Source organism: Rana temporaria, chromosome 13, assembly GCF_905171775.1.
Source record: "Rana temporaria chromosome 13, aRanTem1.1, whole genome shotgun sequence".
Lineage (NCBI taxonomy): Eukaryota > Metazoa > Chordata > Amphibia > Anura > Ranidae > Rana > Rana temporaria.
The window spans coordinates 116,995,546-117,022,421 of NC_053501.1; the positions used below are offsets into that span (position 1 = coordinate 116,995,546).

The 26,876-nt window shown below is 46.8% G+C and overlaps 1 protein-coding gene across 2 annotated transcripts in view; it reads left to right on the forward strand.

The window, feature by feature from the left end:
- ANKRD35 (ankyrin repeat domain 35) overlaps nucleotides 1-26,876 on the forward strand; it is a 69,138-nt gene that overhangs the window by 23,573 nt on the left and 18,689 nt on the right. The window contains exons 1-5 of one of the 2 annotated variants that reach the window (XM_040332389.1): nucleotides 2,225-2,430; nucleotides 20,406-20,536; nucleotides 23,467-23,555; nucleotides 24,048-24,112; nucleotides 26,246-26,303. In XM_040332389.1, coding sequence (XP_040188323.1) covers nucleotides 2,392-2,430; nucleotides 20,406-20,536; nucleotides 23,467-23,555; nucleotides 24,048-24,112; nucleotides 26,246-26,303 — 382 coding nt within the window. In that variant the 5' untranslated portion in view covers nucleotides 2,225-2,391. Of the gene's footprint in view, nucleotides 1-2,224; nucleotides 2,431-20,405; nucleotides 20,537-23,466; nucleotides 23,556-24,047; nucleotides 24,113-26,245; nucleotides 26,304-26,876 lie in introns of those variants that run through there. The other variant, XM_040332388.1, reaches the window with a different exon arrangement.

Consider the following 26,876-nt stretch of genomic DNA (forward strand, 5'->3'; position numbering starts at 1 on the left):
CGATACAAAGTTTCTAAGGAAGGCGGGGCTTGCGAAACTTTGTATCAATCATCTTCTTTCCACGGAACTTCTGTTTCCGGATCGGTTACTAATCATCGAATTATTATTCCCTCCAATCACAGCTGACCTCCGGCCTCCCCTTCAGTCTGGCGCAAGTACACAGGCTCCTCCCCCTGGACTGAAATGACTTCCTCTGATTTCACTGCACACTGCGAGCTTCTCACAATGTGCATTAGAAGCTGCAGCAAGACAGAGCCTACATGTGGGCGTTACCTATGCAAATACAGCAGGCAGTGGGAGGGGTTATGCAAATTCTGTTAAAAATTATTATAAAATGCCTTGGTGGGTGTAGGGAGTGGGAGGGGCCTAGGCCCCTCCCACTCCCGACACCCACCAAGGCATTTTATAATAACTTTTAACATAATTTGCATAACTCCTCCCACTGCTTGCATCAGGGCTGAGGGCTCTTTAGGTTCGGGGGGCTGTGATGTTTTCATGAACAGCCCCCTGCCGGCCCCTCCCATCAGCCACGATCTGCCTGCATTGCATAGAGAAGCACAGAGACGCAGGAATGACGACATCACCGGGTATAAAATAAGATATGTAACGAAAGGATTTAATATTGTAATTTGTCCAGAAAAACACATTTTATAAATAAAATCGCAATTAAAAAATAAAAATTTTATAAAAAAGTTAAATCAGAAAAAAAAGAAATGAAATCTAAAATGAAAACAAATGGATTGTTTTTAATAAATACAATTTGAATTAAGAAAAATTGAAAAAAGAAATGTGTCATTCAATCAAAAAAAAAAATCCTAAATAAAATCTAAATTAAAATAAAAGTAATTATCGTAAAAAACTTCCATAAAAAAAATGTTTAAATAAATACGTTTTGAATAAAAAAAAAATGAAAAAACAAAAACGTAATTAAATCAGAAAAAAATGTAATCAAATCTTAATTGTAATGTGTCATTAAATCGGAAAAAAAATCCTAAATAAAATCTAAATTAAAATAAAAGTAATTATCGTAAAAAAATTCCATAAAAAAAATGTTTAAATAAATACGTTTTGAATAAAAAAAAAAAATGAAAACAAAATGTCATTAAATCAGAAAAAATTTAATCAAATCTAAATTTTAATGTATCATTAAATCGGAAAAAAAATCCTAAATAAAATCTAAATTAAAATAAAGTATTTATCGTAAAAAACTTCCATAAAAAAAATGTTTAAATAAATAAGTTTTGAATTAAAAAAAAAAATCTCATTAAATCGGAAAAAAATCGTAAACAAAATAAATCTAAATAAAAAAAAAACATTTTTGTTAATAAAATCTGAATGCAAAAAAAAGCCATCATCAGAAAAACTATTTTCATACATAAAATCTTAAATATAAATTTTAAATAAATAAAATAAAATTGGAAAAAAATGAATGCTATTATTAGAACACAATGTCATCAATAAAATCTACATTTTAAAAAAATTAAATTTAACAGAAATAAAAACCTGAATAAAAAAAAAAAAATCATTATTGGAAAAACATTTCATAAAATCTGAAAAAAAAAACTTTTTTATTTTATGTATAAATAAAAAAGGTAATTTAAAAACTTTTTTTTGAAGACTTTTTTTTATTTTATTAATAAAATTTTTTTTTTTTTTTTTTTTTTTTTTTACATTTGATTTTATTTATAAAATATTTTCGGTACAAATTACAATATTAAATAAATCCTTTCCATTTTTTTTCCATATCTAATTAAATACCCATCAATAAACCAAATACATGAGCCGCTCCCGGAAAAGAGGACCTGTCATTTTCACAGTTGGAAGTCGCAGTAAATCCCGGCTGGACTTATAAGCCCCCACCCCCCGCCGCGTGTTTATGTTTTCAGTTAAAGGGTTAAACCTCATGCTGGTTAATGTTTTAGTCCAGCTGGGAGGAGATTTCCCTTCACTTCCTGTCCTGTAGACACAACAGGAAGTGAGAACAAACTGGGGAAAAAAGGTGTCCCCCATTGGAAGATTTCCACTCTATTCCTGTTCTGGTGACAACTGTAACATTTTGGATTTCCCGTCATCGTCTAGAAAATAAAAAAATGTAACTGGCATTGGGGGAAAAAAAAAATCCTGCCATGAAATACGAAGGAGATCGGCGTTCGCCGGCCCTTTAAATGGAGGCGGCGCGGCACTCGAGGTGTTAAGCGGCTGACTGCTTTCTCCCATTGCAGCAGGAGGGCGGCTCGGCATCCAGTCTGGTGACACCCATAATATCCCTGGGAGGCATCCCATGCTCTGTGTGATCGCTCTGCTATCTGTGTCACTCGGCTCGGTGTCACCGGAGCCACCATGAGAGCGTAGCCCCCCCCGCCGCCGCCGCCGGACCCCCACCGTCCCAGGATGAAGAAAATCTTCTCGTGTTCCTCCTCGCAGTTTCCTGTACGTATGATGGAGCCGCCGCAAACCACTCCGTAAAGTATTTTTGGGTTAACCAGTTCTGTGCCGGAGTCCGGGGATCGGTGCCGGAGAGAGAGGTGGAAAGGTTTGGTGATGGGGGGCGGGGGAGGGGGGGTTCGGGGGTAACCGGATCACCAGATTCTGCCGGAGTTTATTTTATATTGTGTGATAGAAATTATCATAGATTAGAGACACCCTGAGACCCGGGGGTCCCAGAACAATGACACCCTGAGACCCGGGGGTCCCAGAACAATGACACCCTGACACTTGGGGGTCCAGAACAATGACACCCTGACACTTGGGGGTCCCAGAACAATGACACCCTGACACTTGGGGGTCCAGAACAATGACACCCTGACACTTGGGGTCCCAGAACAATGACACCCTGACACTTGGGGTCCCAGAACAATGACACCCTGACACTTGGGGGTCCCAGAACAATGACACCCTGACACTTGGGGGTCCAGAACAATGACACCCTGACACTTGGGGGTCCCAGAACAATGACACCCTGACACTTGGGGGTCCAGAACAATGACACCCTGACACTTGGGGTCCCAGAACAATGACACCCTGACACTTGGGGTCCCAGAACAATGACACCCTGACACTTGGGGGTCCCAGAACAATGACACCCTGACACTTGGTGGTCCCAGAACAATGACACCCTGACACTTGGGGTCCCAGAACAATGACACCCTGACACTTGGGGGATCCAGAACAATGACACCCTGACACTTGGGGGTCCCAGAACAATGACACCCTGAGACCCGGGGGCCAGAACAATGACACCCTGACACTTGGGGGTCCCAGAACAATGACACCCTGACACTTGGGGGTCCCAGAACAATGACACCCTGACACTTGGGGGTCCCAGAACAATGACACCCTGAGACCCGGGGGCCAGAACAATGACACCCTGACACTTGGGGGTCCCAGAACAATGACACACTGACACTTGGGGGACCCAGAACAATGACACCCTGACACTTGGGGGTCCAGAACAATGACACCCTGACACTTGGGGGTCCCAGAACAATGACACCCTGACACTTGGGGGTCCAGAACAATGACACCCTGACACTTGGGGTCCCAGAACAATGACACCCTGACACTTGGGGTCCCAGAACAATGACACCCTGACACTTGGGGGTCCCAGAACAATGACACCCTGACACTTGGTGGTCCCAGAACAATGACACCCTGACACTTGGTGGTCCCAGAACAATGACACCCTGACACTTGGGGGTCCAGAACAATGACACCCTGACACTTGGGGGTCCCAGAACAATGACACCCTGAGACCCGGGGGCCAGAACAATGACACCCTGACACTTGGGGGTCCCAGAACAATGACACCCTGACACTTGGGGGTCCCAGAACAATGACACCCTGACACTTGGGGGATCCAGAACAATGACACCCTGACACTTGGGGGTCCCAGAACAATGACACCCTGAGACCCGGGGGCCAGAACAATGACACCCTGACACTTGGGGGTCCCAGAACAATGACACCCTGACACTTGGGGGTCCCAGAACAATGACACCCTGACACTTGGGGGTCCCAGAACAATGACACCCTGAGACCCGGGGGCCAGAACAATGACACCCTGACACTTGGGGGTCCCAGAACAATGACACACTGACACTTGGGGGATCCAGAACAATGACACCCTGACACTTGGGGGATCCAGAACAATGACACCCTGACACTTGGGGGACCCAGAACAATGACACCCTGACACTTGGGGGTCCCAGAACAATGACACCCTGACACTTGGGGGTCCCAGAACAATGACACCCTGACACTTGGGGGTCCCAGAACAATGACACCCTGACACTTGGGGGTCCAGAACAATGACACACTGACACTTGGGGGTCCAGAACAATGACATCCTGACACTTGGGGGTCCAGAACAATGACACCCTGACACTTGGGGGTCCCAGAACAATGACACCCTGACACTTGGGGGTCCAGAACAATGACACCCTGACACTTGGGGGTCCCAGAACAATGACACCCTGACACTTGGGGGTCCCAGAACAACGACACCCTGAGACCCGGGGCCCCAGAACAATGACACCCTGACACTTGGGGGTCCAGAACAATGACACCCTGACACTTGGGGGATCCAGAACAATGACACCCTGACACTTGGGGGACCCAGAACAATGACACCCTGACACTTGGGGGTCCCAGAACAATGACACCCTGACACTTGGGGGTCCCAGAACAAGGACACCCTGAGACCCGGGGCCCCAGAACAATGACACCCTGACACTTGGGGGTCCCAGAACAATGACACCCTGACCCTTGGGGGTCCAGAACAATGACACCCTGACACTTGGGGGTCCCAGAACAATGACACCCTGACACTTGGGGGTCCCAGAACAATGACACCCTGACACTTGGGGATCCAGAACAATGACACCCTGACACTTGGGGGTCCCAGAACAATGACACCCTGACACTTGGGGGTCCCAGAACAATGACACCCTGACACTTGGGGGTCCAGAACAATGACACCCTGACACTTGGGGGTCCAGAACAATGACACCCTGACACTTGGGGGTCCCAGAACAATGACACCCTGACACTTGGGGGTCCCAGAACAATGACACCCTGACACTGGGGGGTCCAGAACAATGACACCCTGACACTTGGGGGTCCCCAGAACAATGACACCCTGACACTTGGGGTCCCAGAACAATGACACCCTGACACTTGGGGGTCCCAGAACAATGACACCCTGACACTTGGGGATCCAGAACAATGACACACTGACACTTGGGGGTCCCAGAACAATGACACCCTGACACTTGGGGGTCCAGAACAATGACACCCTGACACTTGGGGGTCCCAGAACAATGACACCCTGACTCTTGGGGGTCCCAGAACAATGACACCCTGACACTTGGGGATCCAGAACAATGACACCCTGACACTTGGGGGTCCCAGAACAATGATACCCTGACACTTGGGGGTCCCAGAACAATGATACCCTGACACTTGGGGGTCCCAGAACAATGACACCCTGACACTTGGGGGCCCCAGAACAATGACACCCTGACACTTGGGGGCCCCAGAACAATGACACCCCGACACTTGGGGGTCCAGAACAATGACACCCTGACACTTGGGGGTCCCAGAACAATGACACCCTGACACTTGGGGGTCCCAGAACAATGACACCCTGACACTTGGGGGATCCAGAACAATGACACCCTGACACTTGGGGCCCCTGGACCCGGACACTGTACTCCTGGATATATATGGAGGTTGAATTGTTTGTTGTGTGCGTGGCCGGCGGTAGGAACTCAGAGTATTCCTGAGAAGTTGGCGTGACAGGCCGGCCGCGGTCGGCGGGGAATGTTTGCTCAGCGGTCGGCAGTTATTGGTTACTAATACAGAATACACAAGAGAAACAAAACTACAAACCCGATCCCAAGAGAGGAGAGAGTCAGGACTGTCATCACCGGGACTGAGCTCTCTAATCAGTCCTATAATGACTGACAGCTGTGTGTACAATGGGGGAGGGGCAGTCCAGCTGCTGCACCACTGCTTGGAGGACCTACAACCATAGAGTGCCAACTTACAGTCATGATATCACTCCTGTATAATATATCTTATATCTGGAGAGCGGTGATGTCACTCCTGTATATTATATCTTATATCTGGAGAGTGATGATGTCACTGTGACCTCTTATCTGTTTTTTAGACTCCTTTGACCTGTGGGGGTCTCCTAAGCCAATGTCTGGTGACCATCACAATTGCATGGAACGTCGTAGACTTGGGTAACGGCTCCCATGTTTGTATCTCATCCAAGTCATTAATATTTTATAACAAGTCTGTAAAAATCTCGTCCTTTAATGCTCTCGTCTTTGGTTTGGCGGTAATTACAAACCGCGGCTCTCCCGATAATTGGAGAGTTTAAAAGGGAGAGATCTCGCCGAGAAGCCTTCAGCATTTTCCGAGTTGAATAATCAGGGCGGAAAAAGTGTCAGAACTTGTTGGTTTGCGAATGATGAACACTCCTGTGTTGACGGAAGGAATTCCAGCTGATCCAGTTATGAACAAAAATAGTCATTTAAATAATAATAATTAAAATAAAAAAAAAAATCGGGGTCACTACGGCTTATCCTGGAGGTGTGACGGATTATAAAAAAGGTGTCTGGGCAATTTAACGGAACGAGAAGACTTTACAACTGGAAAAACCGGTTGCCGTTTCTGTTGCGAGTCACGGCAAGCATCGTACCTTCCATCACTACCAAAATCCGCCTTGTGGGGGGGAAAAAAAAAGCTGAACTTCTTGTCTCTGCGTGGGATTTGTATCAGACGTTTGAGTTTTAAAAATTTGGGTAAAATTTGGGATTTGGTCATTGGTTGATATTTTTAGAAGGAATTTCTGACCATTGGCTGATATTTTGAGAAGGAATTTCTGACCATTGGCCGATACTTTTAGAAGGAATTTCTAGATTTCTCAGAAACTAAAATTTGTTTTGTATCAGATGTTTGAGTTTTAAAAATTTTGGTAAAATTGTTGATCTGGTCATTGGTTGATATTTTTAGAAGGAATTTCTGAACATTGGACAATTTTTTTTATAAGGAATTTTTGGATTTCTCAGAAACCAATAAGTTGTTTTGTATCTGACGTTTGAGTTTAAAAAATTTGGGTAAAATTTTTGATATGACCATTGACCGATATTTTAAGAAAGAATACTAAAGCAATAAGCCGATTTGTATAACACATTGGACCAGATTCTCGTCCAGCGGCGTATCTCTGCAGCGGCGTAACGTATCCGATTTACGTTACGCCGCCGCAACTTAGACGGGCAAGTGCTGTATTCTCAAAGCACTTGCTCCGTAAGTTGCGGCGGCATAGCGTAAATCGGCCGGCCTAAGCCCGCCTAATTCAAATTTGGATCAGGGGGGCGTGTTTTATGTAAATGTGCTGTGACCCGACGTGATTGACGTTTTTCCCGAACGGCGCATGCGCCGTCCGTGGAATTTCCCAGTGTGCATTGCTCCAAAGTACGCCGTAAGGACGTCATTGGTTTCGACGTGAAGGTAAATGACGTCCAGCCCCATTCACGGACGACTTACGCAAATGACGTAACTTTTTCAAATTTTGACGCGGGAACGACGGCCATACTTAACATTGTTTCGCCGCACTTATGCCACCATATAGCAGGGGCAACTATACGCCGGGAAAAGCCTAACGTGAACGGCCTAACTTTACTGCGTCGGCCGGGCGTACGTTCGGGAATTCGCGTATCTAGCTAATTTGCATTCTCGACGTGGAATTCGACGGAAGCGCCACCTAGCGGCCAGCGTAAATATGCAGTTACGATCCGACGGTGTAACACAGTTACGCCAGTCGGATCTACGGGAAATCTATGCGTAACTGATTCTAAGAATCAGGTCCATAGATACGACCGCGCAACGCAGAAATACGACGGCGTATCTGGAGATACGCCATCGTATCTCTTCTGAGAATCTGGGCCATTGAGTTTTAAAAAAATTTCAACATTTTTAATCTGACCATTGGCCGATATTTTTAAAAGACTTTTCTGGATTTCTCAGAAACCAATAAGCTGATTTGTATCCGATGTTGAGTTTCAAAAATTTTGGTAAAATATTTAATCTGACCATTGGCTGATTTTTTTTAGAAGGGATTTCTAGATTTTTTTTTAGAAACCAATAAGTTGATGTGTATCAAACGTTTTAGTTTTAAAAACTTTGGTAACATTTTTGATCTGGCCATTGGCTGATATTTTTCAAAAACCAATAAGTTGGTTTGTATCAGATGTTTGAGTTTTAAAAATTTGGGTAAAATTTTTTATGTGACCATTGACCAATTATTTTAAGAAGGAATACTAAACCAATAAGCTGATTTGTATCAGACATGGAGTCAAATTTTTGATATAACCATTGGCCGATATTTTTAGAAGGAATTTCTGGATTTCTCAGAAACCAATAAGCTGATTTGTATCAGACGTTGAATTTTAAATATTTGGGTAACATTTTCCATCTGACCAATGGTCGATTTTTTTTTAGAAGGGATTTCTGGATTTTGTTTTTAGAAACCAATAAGTTGATTTGTATCAGACGTTTGAGTTTTAAAAATTTGGGTAAAATTTTTGATATGGTCATTGGTTGATATTTTTAGAAGGAATTTCTGACCATTGGCTGATATTTTTAGAAGGAATTTCTGGATTTCTCAGAAACAAGTTGGTTTGTATCAGACGTTTGAGTTTTGCGGGCTTGTCTGGATTTCGCAGAAACCAATAAGTTGTATAAGACGTTTGAGTTTTAAAAATTTGGGTAAAATTTTTGATATGACCAGTGACCATTATTTTAAGAAGGTATACTAAACCAATAAGCCGATTTGTATCAGACGTTTGAGTTTTAAAAAAAAAGTCAAATTTTTGATCTAACCATTAGCCGATATTTTTAGAAGGAATTTCTCAGAAACCAATAAGCTGATTTGTATTTCAGACATTGAGTTCTAAACAAACATTTTGGTAAAATTTTTGATCTGACCATTGGCCGATTTCTTTAGAAGAGATTTCTGGGTTACTCAGAAACCAATAAACTCATCTTGTTCTGACCTCAGATCACAGAAGGTGAAGGTGCCCAACATTGGTGGTAAAACTCACCATTTGGTGAACACGTACCTGACCAGAAGGCAAATTTCAGCAAATCAAACTAGGTTGGGCTGTCTAAGGTTTTTATGAAGGATAACCAATAAGTTGATTTGTATTAGACATTGAGTCTCAGAAAATTTGTCAAATTTTTGATCTGACCATTGGCTGATATTTTTGGAGGGATTGTCTGGATTTCGCAGAAACCAATAAGCTGATTTCTATCAGACATTTGAGTTTTAAAAATTTGGGTTCAATCCTTGATATAACCATTGATCGATATTTTTAGAAGGAATTTCTGGGTTACTCAGAAACCAATAAGTTGATCTTGTTCTGACCTCAAATCACAGTAGGTGAGGGTGCCAAACGTTGGTGGCAAAACTCACCATTTGGTGAACTCGTCCTTGACCAGAAGGAAAATTTCAGCAATCAGACTAGGTTGGGCTGTCTAAGGTTTTTAAGAAGGAATACCAAATCAAAAGGTTTATTTATATCAAACATTGAGTTTTTAAAAATGTTGGTAACATTTTTGATCTGACCATTGGCTGATATATGTTTGGCGGGCTTTTCTGGATTTCGCAGAAACCAATAAGTTGTATCAGACGTTTGAGTTTTAAAAATTTGTGTAAAATTTTTGATCTGGCCATTGGTTGATATTTTTAGTAGGAATTTCTGAACATTGGCCGATATTTTTAGAAGGAATTTCTGGATTTCTCCGAAACCAATAAGTTGGTTTGTATCAGACGTTTGAGTTTGAAAAATTTGGGTAAAATTTTTGATCTGGCCATTGGTTGATATTTTTAGAAGGAATTTCTGAACATTGGCCGATATTTTTAGTAAGGAACTTCTGGGTTACTCGGAAACCAATAAACTGATCTTGTTCTGAACTCAAATCACATTAGATGAAGGTGCCCAACGTTGGCGGCAAAGGTTACCATTTGGTGGACTTGTACCTGACCAGAAGGCCAATTTTAACAATCAGACTAGGTTGGGCTGTATAAGGTTTTTTGGCGACGTACTTGGTGCTCAACAAAAACTTCCCTTATGGCATACAAAAATTTTCCACCTTGTTGGTTCTTCGGGAGTGTGCGCCAATTGTCGTCTTCACTTTGTAACAAATTTTATTACCACTAATAGGTCTCAATGACCAATTCAGTTAACATTATGGTGGGTCCCAGTGGAATGGACAAGTCTTGTATCTCTTTATGACGTCTCGTTAACCATCTATGGCCAACGTTGTTCAGAAAGCCAAAGGGCTGAAATCCACAGCTGCCACTTAGAATTCTAGATTACCAATCACTTTCCAGTAAGGTGGACACTCTGATTGGTCGATGTGTCTTTAACGTCATTGCGGGTTTTGGTCCTGAATTAGAGCCAACCTGGGGCCCATCAAGCTGGCGCACTGCGTTGACAAATTTAAGCATTTGGCCCATGAAACCTCTGGGAATGGGCCCCCTAGCAAGGTCAGAATGCCGACGCCCATTCTTTGCCAAATTCTTTGTGTAATTGGAAGAACACGAGTAACATTTGTATCATGCTAGGTAGGCATCGCATTGGCTGCAATCCATCAAAGTGCATCAGAAAACAAAAATTGCTTTCTGCAGAGGGACCTTTTAATTATCTCAGAAGTGTTATCAATACAAACAATCGCTGTTGTGGGCGGCTCTGGGCGTGTCTCTGGAGACATCTCAATGGGTGTGAAGTGTCTGGTGGTCCGGGTGAGTTCACACATTACCGGACATTAACCATTTCATTAATAGGATATATTCTGACGGGGAAGTTCCCAGTCTTCATATCGTTATCTTTGCTGGTTCTTCTAATGTTAAGATCGAAAAATAGAATCCGACCAATAGAATTAGTCTTCAGTGTACAGATTGTAATTTTATGACCCAAATTCCATCATCTTCACCCCCCAGATCACCCTAATTTCACTACCTTTACCCACAAATCACCCTCATTTCAGCACCTTTACCCCCCAGATCACCAAATTTGAGACCTTCACCTTCCAGATCACCCCAATTCCAGCACTTTCACCCTCCAGATCACCCAAATTCCAAGACCTTCACCCCCAGATCACCCCAATTCCAGCACCTTCAACCCCCAGATCACCCCAATTCCAGCACCTTCAACCCCCAGATCACCTCAATTTTCACACCTTCACCCCCCAGATCACCTCAATTTTCACACCTTCACCCCCAGATCACCCCAATTCCCACACCTTCACCCCCCAGATCACCCCAATTCCAGCACCTTCAACCCCCAGATCACCCCAATTCCAGCACCTTCAACCCCCAGATCACCCCAATTCCAGCACCTTCAACCCCCAGATCACCCCAATTCCTGCACCTTCACCCCCCAGATCACCTCAATTCCCACACCTTCACCCCCAAATCACCTCAATTCCCACACCCTCACCCCCCAGATCACCTCAATTCCCACACCTTCACCCCCCAGATCACCTCAATTCCCACACCTTCACCCCCCAGATCACCCAAATTCCAGCACCTTCACCCCCAGACTCCTCAATTCCAGCACCTTCACCCCCAGACTACCTCAATTTCAGCACCTTCACTTCCCCCTCCCCAATTTCTTCACCTTTAGACTTTAGGTCACCCCTAATTCCTGCACGGTCACACCTCAAATTGCCCTAATTCCTGTATCTTTATACCCTAGATCAGCTAATTTCCTGTACCTTCACCCCATAGATCACCCCAGTTCCTGAACCTTCACTCAGATCACCCCAGTTCCTGAACCTTCACTCAGATCACCCCAGTTCCTGAACCTTCACTCAGATCACCCCAGTTCCTGAACCTTCACTCAGATCACCCCAGTTCCTGAACCTTCACTCAGATCACCCCAATTCCTGCACCTTCACCCCTCAGATCATCCCAGTTCCAGAACCTTCACGCAGATCACCCCAGTTCCAGAACCTTCACGCAGATCACCCCAGTTCCAGAACCTTCATGCAGATCACCCCAGTTCCAGAACCTTCACTCAGATCACTCCAGTTCCTGAACCTTCACTCAGATCATCCCAGTTCCTGAACCTTCACTCAGATCACTCCAGTTCCTGAACCTTCACGCAGATCACCCCAGTTCCAGAACCTTCATGCAGATCACCCCAGTTCCTGAACCTTCACTCAGATCACCCCAGTTCCTGAACCTTCACTCAGATCACCCCAGTTCCTGAACCTTTACACCATAGATCAGCCTCAATTCCTTCACATTTAGACCTCAGATCACCCCAATTACTGAACTTTTACACCATAGATTAGCCTCAATTCCTTCACATTTAGACCTCAGATCACCCAATCCCCCCAACTTCACATCTCAGCTCACCCCAATTTCTACACCTTCACCCCTCAGATCACCCCAATTCCTGCACCCTCACCCCTCAGATCACCCCAATTCCTGCACCCTCACCCCTCAGATCACCCCAATTCCTGCACCTTCACCCCTCAGATCACCCCAATTCCTGCACCCTCACCCCTCCGATCACCCCCAATTCCTGCACCCTCACCCCTCAGATCACCCCAATTCCTGCACCTTCACCCCTCAGATCACCCCAATTCCTGCACCTTCTAATCCTAAATCACCCCAATTCCAGCACCTTCACCCTCCAGATCACCCCAATTCCTACACCTTCACACCTCAGAACACCCCAATTTTCTGCACATTTACACCTTAGATAACCCCAATTCCTTTACCTTCAAATCACCCCCAATTCCTGCACATCACACCATAGATCAGCCTCAGTTCCTTCACCTTTAGACATTGGGTCATCTATTTCCCGCACCTTCCAACCTCAGATCACCCCAATTCCGCCACATCAGGCGGTCCCCCCCCCCCCGCGAATCATAGAGATGGGGTATCTGCGGGGTCAGAGGAGCGCCCCACTCTTTGTCAGGGAGGTCCGAGTAACATTTACTGATCCTCATTTTTACGATTATCGAACTTTTCACGATAAGAACTTCGCAAAGTTCTCTTTCCCGGCTCTTCTTGACCAACATTCCACCAATGACATCTCCCGCTACCAATGATCCCGCCTCCCTCCGAAGAGGGCGAATTCCGGTCACCAGAAACGGACCGTAAATCGGCGAATAAGAAGTGGCGACATTTTTCCAAAACTAATCACCCAAAATCTGTTTCCTCTAAATGTTACTCAGCGGAATGTGAGGGAGGGGGAGGGGTATAACGTACGGATAAAACCATCTAAAAATAGCAAAACTTTATCTGGCCGCCCCGGAATGACGCTTTACAGCTGTCCTAAGTCGGGCGGACACGTGCACAGACAGACAGACCGCCGTTGTGGGCGGAGCTCACATCTGTACTCGCAGCGCCCGGGCTCCGTTCCCACATCTTCAGACAACCTGTGGCCCCTGGCCCTTGGCTCCTGTTTGTGGAATTTCAATTTTTTTCCTCCTCTTTTTATTGCTTTCAACTTCTAAAATAACAGATTCTTGAGGCCGGGAGAAGATCTTGGCGGTATGCGGAGCGCAGGCGTCCTCCCGGGGACGGGATAGCGTGTGTGTGCGCGGCGCTTGGCTTCTACCCCGGCTACGCCGCGAACTCTGCGCTCACATCGGGGGCCCTGAAATCACTCAACGCGCCAACATCCTGTGTAGTCACGGGATTAATCGCTTGCCTACAGGGCACATATACCCCCCTTCCTGCCCAGTCGCACTTTGAGTGACAATGGCGCGGTCGTACAACGCTGTGCCCACATGACATTTTTACCATTTTCTTCACACAAATAGAGCTTTTTCTTTTTGGTGGTTTTTATTCACCACTTTACTAAAAAAAATAAAAATAAATTGAAAACATTTTTTTTTTTTACTTTGTTTCTGTCGGTAAATTTTGTAATGAAGTCGTTTTTCTTCCTCACTGATGTGCGCTGATGAGGTGGCACTGGTGGGCACCAATAGGCAGTACTGGTGGGCACCGATAGGCAGCACTGGTGGGCACTGATAGGCAGCACTGATGGTCACTAATAGGCAGCACTGGTGGGCACTGATGTGTGGCACTGATGGGATCTAATAGGCAGCACTGATGGGCACTGGTGTGTGGCACTGATGGGCACTAATAGGCAGCACTGGTGGGCACTGATGTGTGGCACTGATGGGCACTAATAGGCAGCACTGGTGGGCACTGATGGGATCTAATAGGCAGCACTGATGGGCACTGGTGTGTGGCACTTATGTGTGGCACTGATGGTCACTAATAGGCAGTTCTGGTGGGCACTGATGTGTGGCACTGGTCACTAATAGGCAGCACTGGTGGGCACTGATGGGCACTAATAGGCAGCACCGGTGAGCACTGATGTGTGGCACTGATGGGCACTAATATGCAGCACTGATGGGCACTGATGTGTGGCACTGACGGTCACTAATAGGCAGCACTGGTGGGCACTGATGTGTGGCACTGATGGGCACTAATGTGTGGCACTGATGGTCACTAATAGGCAGCACTGGTGGGCACTGATGGGCATTAATAGGCAGCACTGGTGGGCACCAATGTGTGGCACTGATAGGCACTAATAGGCAGCACTGGAGGGCACTAATAGGCAGCACTGGTGGGCACGATGTGTGGCACAGATGGGCACTAATAGGCAGCACTGGTGGGCACCGATGTGTGGCACTGATGGGCACTAATAGGCAGCACTGGTGGGCAATAATAGGCATTGATGGACAGCACTGATAGGCAGGACTGGACAGCACCGACTGGCATTACTAATGGGCACCGATTGGTGGCACATGTGGGCACTGGTTCCACTATTGTAATCAGGGCACAGACGATCAGTGCCCCAATTACATGTGTAGATGTCCCCTGTGAGGAGATGACGCTGATCGGTTCTCCTCGCCACACTCTCGTCAGTGCGATTAGCGGCATCTCCGTGTTTACATGTGACCGGCTGTGATTGGACAAAGCCGATCACATGGTAAAAAAGAGACGCAGCTCTTTATAGAGATTGGGGTCATGCTGTGTCCTAGCACCACGGTGAGACCGCGATCGCCGTGCTGCGCGCCCCCGCGAGAGAGCGGCCGTTCTGGGGCGCGGTCATATGACGGCGTCCCAGAATGAGAGCGGCTCCGCCTTCATTTGACAGGGGGGAGGGGCAAATCTGAAATAAGGAATCAGAAATTTCAGTTGAAATTCAAATAGTTTGGAAATGTTGGAAAAATTGGAATTGTTTTGGATGAAGGATTTTGGACTCTTGGCCTTTGCCCCGGCGCTCTCACACTCGGCACACGCGGCTCCTGGACCCCTTCAGGCTCATTCACAAGCGATCGATCGATCGGGTAAATATTTGCAGTGTTACCGGGGGAGGGGAGAAAGGTCCCTCTTCTGTACGGAGAAAGTTCCACCAACAAGGGTCCTCCTCGTCACTGTGACAGACAAACCGGTTCCACCGACTGCAGATCATAAGACCCCCCCGGGGGCATTAAAGAGGTGTCAGGTGAAGGGGCCCCCGAGGGCCAAGGAGAAGAATCTGAGACACTTAGAGCACTTTGTCCTACTGAGTGGTGAAGACGAGTCTGGAGGACCTCCTCTGTATACATAGAGAGAAGACTTCCTCCACCGACACCTACAGGGGTCCTCCTCCACAGACACCCACAGGGGTCCTCCTCCCCACACACCTACAGGGGTCCTCCTCCACACACACCTACAGGGGTCCTCCTCCACACACACCTACAGGGGTCCTCCTCCACACACACCCACAGGGGTCCTTCTCCACCGACACCTACAGGGGTCCTCCTCCACACACACACCTACAGGGGTCCTCCTCTGTATACAAGTACAGGGGTCCTCCTCCATATACTTTGGAAAATAATAGAAGGGTTCTCCTTTGTATATCTATACAGGGGACCTCCTCTGAATATTCTATAGACCTCTGTATACCTACTGTATACAGGGGGTCCTCCTCCGTATACTTAGGGGTCCTCCTCCGTATACTTAGGGGTCCTCCTCTGAATAATCATAGAAAGGGTCCTCCTCTGTATACACACACACAGGGATCCCCCTCTGAATAATCATAGAAAGGGTCCTCCTCTGTATACACACACACACACACACACACACACAGGGGTCCTCCTCTGAATAATCATAGAAAGGGTCCTCCTCTGTATACACACACACAGGGGTCCTCCTCTGAATAACAATAGAAGGGTTCTCCTCTGTATACCTATATAGGGGTCCTCCTTATACCTATATAGGGGTCCTCCATATACCTATACAGGGGTCCTATGTAAACACATAGAAGGGTTCTCCTCTGTACACCTATATAGGGGTCCTCCGTTTACCTATACGGGGGTCCTCCATATACACATAGAAGGGTTCTCCTCTGTATACCTATAGAGGGGTCCTCCTTATACCTATATAGGGGTCCTCCATATACACATAGATGGGTTCTCTTCCGTATACTTATTTAGGGGTCCTCCTTATACCTATATAGGGGTTCTCTGTATACCTATATAGGGGTCCTCCGTATACCTATATAGGGGTCCTCCGTAAACACATAGAAGGGTTCTTCTCTGTATACCTATTTAGGGGTCCTCCGTATACCCATATAGGGTCTGCTGTATATACAAAAAAGGGTTCTCCTCCGTATACCTATTTAGGGGTCCTCCGTATACCTATATAGGGTCTGCTGTATATACAAATAAGGGTTCTCCTCCGTATACCCATTTAGGGGTCCTCCTTATACCTATACAGGGTCCTCATTATACACATAGAAGGGTTCTCCTCCATACACCTATATAGGGGTCCTCCGTATACCTAAAACGGGGTCCTCAGTATACCTATATAGGGGTCCTCAGTATACACAGAAAAGGGTTCTCCTCTGTATACCTGTACAGGGGTCCTCATTATACACATAGAAGGGTTCTCCTCCATACACCTATATAGGGGTCCTCCGTATACCCATAGAGGGGTCCTTCACAATATATTGTATATATATAGAAGGGACAGCGGTGCAAAGACCACGTTCTCTGTAAGGCCCCGTCTGCCTCATCTGTATGTAAAGCTTCCGTCGGCCTCCAGTGCTGTGCTGTGCTGTGGGTGGGGCCTCCCACACCAGGTGTGTAGCAGGTGTCCCCCTCGCCTGCCTCCTTATCTTATCTCAGTGATGTGCGCGGCGGTTACAGAAGTGGGAGGGGCTCTGCTGGCCGATGAACGGATGGGGCGTACGATGCGTGGTGGTGGGGGGGGGGGGGGGTCGGGCGGGGGGCGCGAGAGACACACAATATCAAACCTCCAGAGAAGAGCTGTAAAAGGTCACGACTTTAAAAATAGTCGTACGACTACCGTCCCTTAAAAAGGTCACATCACCCAAAACTCATCGTTTACTACCGAGACGCAAACCGTTAAAAAATTAATCCGAGTGAGACTCCCTGATCGGTACCAGGACCCCCCCTCCCCCCTTTAGATTTTATGAGTCCTGGTCCTCTGTGATAGGCCGAGAGAGAGTCTGCGCCCCTTTTTGATGGGCCGCTCTCGGTGGCACGCTATTTCGGGCCGCGTTTGATGCCGCCCGTCACGGGTGACCACCCGGCTACCGGATACAAAATCAACAATGTCCACATCCTGCCCGGGCACAATGGAAGATTTACCGCCTATAAATCACCGCCGGCGATCGAGGGGGGGGGTAAAACAGGATGTTTGTACATAAAGGGGAACCCCGGGAAAGAAAAATGTATTCTGCACTGGCTCAGGTGGAGGACGTTTTATTTACAGCTCATTGGGAACCCGAGGAGAGTTTCTGGGAGGATAACGAATAATTAAATCAAAATCGATTGTCTACATTCGGTAAACAAAATAAAAAATAAAAAATATTCGGATGAATTCGAATTTCTGAATTACAATAGTAACAAATTTAAAACAAATCTAAAATAAAGAAAATAAATTCAGCCGGAATTATAATCAAATTCTGAATTCAAAACTGAATTTAAAAACAAAAATAAAATAAAATAGAAGAGAAAAAAAAAAAAAAAGGAGAAAACAAAAAATAAATAAAAATAAAATAGAATATAATAGAGTAAAAAAAGAACAGAGTAGAAAATAAAAACGGGGAAAAAATTGAGGATATAAAAGAATATAATATAATAGATAAAACAGAACAAAAGTAGAAAATAAAAAGGATAGAAAAAGAAAGAAAAAAAAGAAACAACATTATTCAGAATATTCGGAGGTATCCGAATTACAATAGTCACCAACTTAAACAAATATGAAATAAAGAAAATAAATTCAGCTGGAATTATAATCAAATTCTGAATTCAAAAACAAAAATAAAATAAAATAGAAGAGAAAAAAAAAAAAAAAAAGAGAAAACAAAAAATAAATAAAAATAAAATCGAATATAATAGAGTAAAAAAGAACAGAGTAGAAAATAAAAAAAAGGGGAAAAAAAGAGGATATAAAAGAATATAATATAATAGATAAAACAGAAGAAAGTAGAAAATAAAAGGATAGAAAAAGAAAGAAAAAAAACAACAACATTATTCGGAATATTCTGAGGTATCCGAATTTCCGAATTACAATAGTGACCAACTTAAACAAATCTGAAATAAAGAAAAGAAATTCAGCTGGAATTATAATCAAATTCTGAATTCAAAACTGAATTTAAAAAACAAAAAAAATAAAAAATAGAAGAGAAAAAAAGAGAAAGCATAAAAAATAAAAAATAAATAAATTTTAAAAAGTATATAATAGAAAGGAATATAATAGAGTAAAAAAGAACAGAGTAGAAAATAAAAGAATAGAAAAAAAGCAATAGAATAGAATAAAATAGAAAGAATAAAACCCTCTTCCAAAATTCTAATTTTAAAAAGAATAAATTCAATTCAACGAAATTTAGAAAATTCGGATCAAATTCAAAAAATGAACGAACAAAACAAATTCCAAATACAAATTAAACAAATTTAACTAAATTATTTAAATAATGAATCAAAGCGAAAGTGGGAAGAATGTCCCTTACATTGGTGATCAGTGGGAAGAATGTCCCTTACATTGGTGATCAGTGAGAAGAATGTCCCTTACATTGGTGATCAGTGGGAAGAATGTCCCTTACATTGGTGATCAGTGGGAAGAATGTCCCTTACATTGGTGATCAGTGGGAAGAATGTTCCCTTACATTGGTGATCAGTGGGAAGAATGTCCCTTACATTGGTGATCAGTGAGAAGAATGTTCCTTACATTGGTGATCAGTGGGAAGAATGTCCCTTACATTGGTGATCAGTGGGAAGAATGTTCCCTTACATTGGTGATCAGTGAGAAGAATGTCCCTTACATTGGTGATCAGTGGGAAGAATGTTCCTTACATTGGTGATCAGTGGGAAGAATGTCCCTTACATTGGTGATCAGTGAGAAGAATGTCCCTTACATTGGTGATCAGTGGAAGAATGTTCCTTACATTGGTGATCAGTGAGAAGAATGTCCCTTACATTGGTGATCAGTGAGAAGAATGTCCCTTACATTGGTGATCAGTGGGAAGAATGTCCCTTACATTGGTGATCAGTGGGAAGAATGTTCCTTACATTGGTGATCAGTGAGAAGAATGTCCCTTACATTGGTGATCAGTGGGAAGAATGTTCCTTACATTGGTGATCAGTGGGAAGAATGTCCCTTACATTGGTGATCAGTGAGAAGAATGCTCCTTACATTGGTGATCAGTGAGAAGAATGTCCCTTACATTGGTGATCAGTGGGAAGAATGTCCCTTACATTGGTGATCAGTGGGAAGAATGTCCCTTACATTGGTGATCAGTGAGAAGAGTGTCCCTTACATTGGTGATCAGTGAGAAGAATGTCCCTTACATTGGTGATCAGTGGGAAGAATGTCCCTTACATTGGTGATCAGTGGGAAGAATGTCCCTTACATTGGTGATCAGTGGGAAGAATGTCCCTTACATTGGTGATCAGTGAGAAGAATGTCCCTTACATTGGTGATCAGTGGGAAGAATGTCCCTTACATTGGTGATCAGTGAGAAGAATGTTCCTTACATTGGTGATCAGTGAGAAGAATGTCCCTTACATTGGTGATCAGTGGGAAGAATGTTCCTTACATTGGTGATCAGTGAGAAGAATGTTCTTTACATTGGTGATCAGTGAGAAGAATGTCCCTTACATTGGTGATCAGTGAGAAGAATGTCCCTTACATTGGTGGTCAGTGTAAAGAATTTCAGGAACTTCAAGGGACCCCTAGAATCCTCTGGAGGGACCCTGGTTGAGGAGAGCGGGTTTAGATGCCTCCACATCTGGAGACGTTTATGAGATTGTCCATGGAGGATCTCTGACCTTCTCGGTTTCTTCTGCAGGTGGACAAGTGGAACAGACATGACCAGAAGCTGGTGGAAGCGGTGGAGAAAGGGGATGCGAAGAAGGTCTCCTCTATCCTATCCAAGAGGCCGATCAGGGCCACCAAGAATGGCCCAGGCGGCCAATCAGCGTAAGTCAACTTATTTTGGCTTGTGGGTTAGCTTGACATTGATTGGACCAATGGACGGTCTAAAAAGGCCACTCCTACATCACAATCTGATCTTACACCCCTCTTTAGATGTTCCAGACTAATGTTTGGGTTCACCAAACGATCAATTATTTTAAGTCCAAGTGGAAAGGGAAAGAGTTAGGGATAGGCGCCACCTGAGGGAAAAAGCTTGGGATGGGCACCACCAGAGGGAAAGAGCTCAGGATGGGCGCCACCAGAGCGAAAGAGCTCGGGATGGGCGCCACCAGAGGGACAGACCCGGGGATGGGCGCCACAAGAGGGAAAGAGCTCAGGGATGGGCGCCACCAGGGGGAAAGAGATCGGGATGGGCACCACCAGAGGGAAAAAGCTCTGGATGGGCGCACCAGAGGGAAAGAGTCCGGAATGGGCGCCACCAGAGGGACAGAGCTCGGGATGGGGGCCACCTGAGGGAAAGAGCTTGGGATGGGCGCCATCTGAGGGAAAGAGCTCGGGATGGGCGCCATCTGAGGGAAAGAGCTCAGGATGGGCGCCAACAGAGGGAAAGAGCCCAGATGGGCACCAAGAGAGGGAAACAGCTTGGGATGGGCGCCACCTGAGGGAAAGTGCTCGGGATGGGCGCCAACAGAGGGAAAGAGCTCGGGATGGGCGCTACCAGAGGCAAACAGCTCAGGATGGGTGCCACTAGAGGGAAACAGCTCGGGTAGGGTGCCACCTGAGGGAAAGAGCCCGTATGGGCGCCAACAGAGGGAAACAGCTCGGGATGAGCACCTGTGGAAGGAACAATTGCACCCCATAGTTGTTGATGGATCTAAAGGAGATGCAATCAGATTGTAATGTAATTGGTGCAAGTCCTTTAAATAAAACGGGTTCCCGACGTGCGATCCAGCACACAAACGCTGAAAGATTCGGTGAAAAAATAAATATATTAAATTTCCAGGAAGTGATAAGGATCTTTTTTTTTCTGCGGTACATTCATGCTTCTGTCCTCCGCCTCGGTGCGTCTCCATGGTAACCGCTTTTACACGGAGCAGAACGGTGACCATTTTAGCCTCGACCTCAACCACGCGGCGTTCTAAAATGACACCATCTGCTCAGTCATGAAGTGCAATGAGTCAGGGTGGGAGAAGAGCCATCAAGTTGCTAAAAAAAAAAACACACTAGAAAGTAGCTCAGTAGCAAAATATGGGGCTTGTGTGTCTACAAAGGGAAATTCGACATCAGGCTTGCAGTGAGTTTATTTATTTTTTAAGGTGGGAGCCAAGAAGTAGAATCCTGGGGAGGAAAGGAGCACCAGATGGGCATCTGAGGTGGAACAGAGCTTGGGATAGGTGCAAAACTCAGGACAGGTAAACTCAGGTTCGGCTTTGTGGTAGGGTAGAAGCAGAGAATTGGGCCACCAAAGGGACAGAGCTCTAGATGGGCGCCACCAGAAGGACAGAGCTCTAGATGGGCGCCACCAGAGGTACAGAGCTCGGGATGAGCGCCACCAGAGGGACAGAGCTCGGGATGAGCGCCACCAGAGGGACAGAGCTCGGGATGAGCGCCACCAGAGGGACAGAGCTCGGGATGAGCGCCACCAGAGGGACAGAGCTCGGGATGAGCGCCACCAGAGGGACAGAGCTCGGGATGAGCGCCACCAGAGGGACAGAGCTCGGGATGAGCGCCACCAGAGGGACAGAGCTCGGGATGAGCGCCACCAGAGGGACAGAGCTCGGGATGGGCGCCACCAGAGGGACAGAGCTCGGGATGGGCGCCACCAGAGGGACAGAGCTCGGGATGGGCGCCACCAGAGGGACAGAGCTCGGGATGGGCGCCACCAGAGGGACAGAGCTCGGGATGGGTGCCACCAGAGGGACAGAGCTCGGGATGGGTGCCAACAGAGGGACAGAGCTCGGGATGGGTGCCAACAGAGGGACAGAGCTCGGGATGGGTGCCAACAGAGGGACAGAGCTCGGGATGGGCGCCACCAGAGGGACAGAGCTCGAGATGGGCGCCACCAGAGGGACAGAGCTCGGGATGGGTGCCAACAGAGGGACAGAGCTCGGGATGGGTGCCAACAGAGGGACAGAGCTCGGGATGGGCACCTCTGGAAGGAACAGAGCTCAGTGTGAGCACGACCAACAGAGCTCAGAGTGGGTGCAACCAGATGGATAGAGGCCAAGATCGTCTCCATCAGATAGACAGAGCTCAGGATGGGCCTCACTGGAAGGACAGAGTTTAAGGTGAGTACGACCGGTGGTACAGAGCACAGAATAGGAGCCACCAGATGGAAAGAGCTCAAGATGGAAGCCACCAGATAGACAGGTGAAGATGGGCTCCACCAGAGGAACAAAGCTCAGGATGGGCACCACCAAAAAAGGACAAAGATCAGGAAGTAGTAGCAGGAGGGGCAGAACTCTGGTGGGGTGCCTCCAGAGGGCAAGAGCTCAGGTGGGATGCCACCAGAGGGTCAGACCTCAGGTGGTGTGCCACCAGAGGGCAAGAGCTCAGGTGGGGTGCCACCAGAGAGCAAGAGCTCAGGTGGGGGTGCCACCAGAAGGCAAGAGCTCAGGTGGGGTGCCACCAGAGGGCAAGAGCTCAGATGGGGTGCCACCAGAGAGCAAGAGCTCAGGTGGGGTGCCACCAGAGGGCAAGAGCTCAGGTGGGGTGCCACCAGAGGGCAAGACCTCAGGTGGGGTGCCACCAGAGGGCCAGACCTCAGGTGGGGTGCCACCAGAGGGCCAGCAGATTTGGTTGGCGAGGAGAGATGACCCCAAGGCTCAACAGATTTGGTGGGGGAGGAGGGTAACCAAACCTTTTTTATATAATAACACAACTCTGATTTCGGGGACTCCCCGGAAACATTTAACGATCCCCCAATGTTTTTTTTCATTCCCACCCTAACCGCCTTCTAAATTTCATTCCTGCAGTTTCCATGTCGCGGCCGCCAAGGGTTTCACCGAGTGCATGAACGTCATCCTATCCCACAAAGTAGAGATCAACGCCAAAACGGACGATGGTAAGGGTCACGATTGTGATAGCGAAGGGCCACATTTAGGTTGGAATTTTGCATTCAACGCTCAAGAGCCCCACAAGCGCTCACAACCACCCAACGCTAACCGATAGCCGGGGAAACGTTCGAGGTGGGGTCTGCCACAGGAGAATTCAATTAGAGACTGAATTCCTAGATTTTGAACTAGAACTTTATAGGTGAACATGCAAAATCATGATTGCCCCCCCCCCCCCATCGATGTTATATGGTTTGGCCCAAAGCCTGTATCTGCCCCATTTCTGGACAGCTTGGCCCGCATGGAAACATGATCAATGATAAAAGCGTACTAAATAACAAAGTAAAAGAACAATAATTTTATGTATTAACCTCATATAGATATCATATTTTTTTTTTTTTTTTTTGCTGTAGTGGCCCTTTAAAGTTTATAATTAAAAAAACAAAACAAAAAAAACGTTATTGTCTATAACAACTTCATCTCCGCGATACCTTTTTCTGCAGGCTGCACCGCGCTACACCTGGCCGCAAGCAACTGTCACCCGGAATGTGTGAGGCTGCTCTTACAGGTAAGCTGCTACTGTCACCAAGGGGGCGGGGCATGGAGGGTCACTTCATTTCTGTAGCTCACGCCCGGTGATGCCCCCATCATAGCAATAGAACAGAAGGACTTTGCCATCAGTCAACCTAATTCCATAAAAAAAATTTTTTGGGCATTTGCTCTTCAAAATTGGGGGTGGGGGGGTTTAAAGGAGGGAGGCGACGCCCAGGGTGGGCGTCACCAATGTGGTCACCACTCCAAGGGGGCGAGTCTACAGGACTGCAAGCCCGAGTGGTGTTGACACTCCCGTCTAGGACCAACCCTACCAGGGGCGGACTGACGACTCATGGGGCCCCCGGGCAATAGGAGATTATGGGGCCCCCCGGGCAATAGGTGATTATGGGGCCCCCCGGGCAATAGGTGATTATGGGGGCCCCCGGGCAATAGGTGATTATGGGGGCCCCCGGGCAATAGGTGATTATGGGGCCCCCTGGGCAATAGGAGATTATGGGGCCACATAGTATACATATACAAACTGAAAAGGTTTTACAATGTGGCCCCATAATCTCCTATTGCCCAGGGGGCCCCATAATCACCTATTGCCCGGGGGCCCCCATAATCACCTATTGCCCGAGGGCCCCATGCCACTAGAGGGCCCCATCAGGGTTGCCAGACTCTGTAAAACCTTTTCAGTTTGTATATGTATACTGAGTCTGGCAACCCTGATGGGGCCCTCTAGTGGCATGGGGCCCTCGGGCAGAGGCAGAGTGCCCGAATGGTCAGTCCGCCCCTGAACCCTACCAATACGTGACTCCAGACTTCAACCCTTGGGCTAGTTTTACGTGAACGTGCGTTTTTTTTTTTGCACTAAATGCCTAGAACAGCCCATTCATTTCAATGGGCTGCCGTACGCACGCAAAAGTAGTTTGAGCGCCTACAAAAGGCATGGGTGCTCAACCGGTGACCCTCCTGCTCTTGCCAGTGGCGGCAGGTGGTTTTTAGGGGGGGGGCGCCCAGCGAGCCACCCCCCCCAGCCAGCCAATTAACCCCCTCCCATCGCACAATCACAATTGCTTGCCCATCAGGCCCCCCACGAGCCCCGCGCTTACCCCATCCAGGTCCGGGCTTCGGCAGCTCCCCCCATCCTCCCCAAGTCTCCTCCCGAGTCCCCGTGGTTGCTTCTCCTGCCGGCCAATCAAAATTTAGGACTCTCGGACAATCAGAAAGCGTGTCCTGAGACCCGATAGGACTCCCGGCCAAAGACCTGATTGGCCACGAGTCCAAAATCTTGATTGCCCAGTAGGAGAAGCGACCACCGGGACTCGGGAGGAGACATGGAGCCGCCGAAGCCGCAACCTGGATGGGGTAAGTGCGGGGCTCGCGGGGGGGCGAGAAACAGGAAGACATTAGCAAATATTGATTCGGTGCTCTGCGCACCGAGCCCACCCTTTTTTAAAGCCAATTAGAGAATCAGGCTCCAATCATGTGCCTCAAGAAAGAAAAAAAAACATTAGAATCCATGCGTCCGGCTCCCTGCATGTAGATTAGGGTCTGGGCGCATGGATATGGGGGGGGGGGAGGTGCCCCTACGCTCCTAATAGAAAGGCCACCATTGGCTATTACGGAACTACAAGTCCCATCATGCCTCTGCCTGTGGGAGTTATGCTTGTTAGCGTCAGTCTTGCAATGCCTCATGGGACTTGTCGTTTTCGCAACAGCCGGAGGGCCGCAGGTTGAACACCCATGTTTTAAGGTAATGAGCTTCATGCACCCTAGTTACCATGCCTGGGGTGCCAATAACTATTAAAGGAGTCGCAAGCCCAGGAACGCCATGCACCGCGCTGATTTGCGGCACCCAGGGCCAGGACAAGGGGTGGGCAGGAGGGACGGCTGCCCCTGGCGCAATGGTTAATTGCAGGGATGGGGGGGGGGGGTACCCTGACCCTAAGGGAAAGGGGGGGCACAGTATTGCATCTTTGCCCTGGGCGCTTGATGACTTGGCGGCACCCTACAACACAGGTGCACCTCCTTAATGTGTTGGGGTGCCATTGAAATTAAAGGAACGTTTTGCGCATTACCACGTTGCGCCGTAATGGGCCCTAAATAATCAGAGAGGAGCCCCAGATTTTACCGATCTAATATATCTCATTTGTCATTGCAGAACAGTGCTCATGAAGACTCCATCGACTTCCACAGTCGGACGCCATTACATTGCGCCGGTGAGTGTCGCATCGTCAAAAAAAAAAAAAAAAAAAAAAGAAGGTCCGCGGGCCGCTTAGGCATACACCTTCCTCCTGCCGGGTTCAGGAACCTGCCAGCCATTACACACAATGCAGAGAATTCTCCTCCATAACCAGAGGGAGCGATGAACGCCCCTCCCCCCTATCCCGCGTTGTCGGAGCGCAGTGCGATCCTTCACATTTTTATTATGATTGTCCGGTTATCAGAAAAAAAGTGATCATTGGCGGTAGTTTTGCCCGACAGTTCAAAAAAATATGATCTCACACTTTCCCGACACGCCCATGAAACGCGTTGCCACTTAAGGGACCAGGCCTATTTTTCAAACTTGTTGTTGTTTACAAGTTAAAATCAGATTTTTTTTGCTAGAAAATTACTTAGAACCCCCAATAATTTTTACATATACATATATATATATATAATTTATAATGTTTGGGGGTTTTAAGTCATTTCATTTAATTTACTTAATTTTTAAGTAATTTCTAGCAAATAAATCAGATTTTAACTTGTAAACAACAAGTTTGAAAAATAGGCAACGCGTTTCTGAGCGCGTC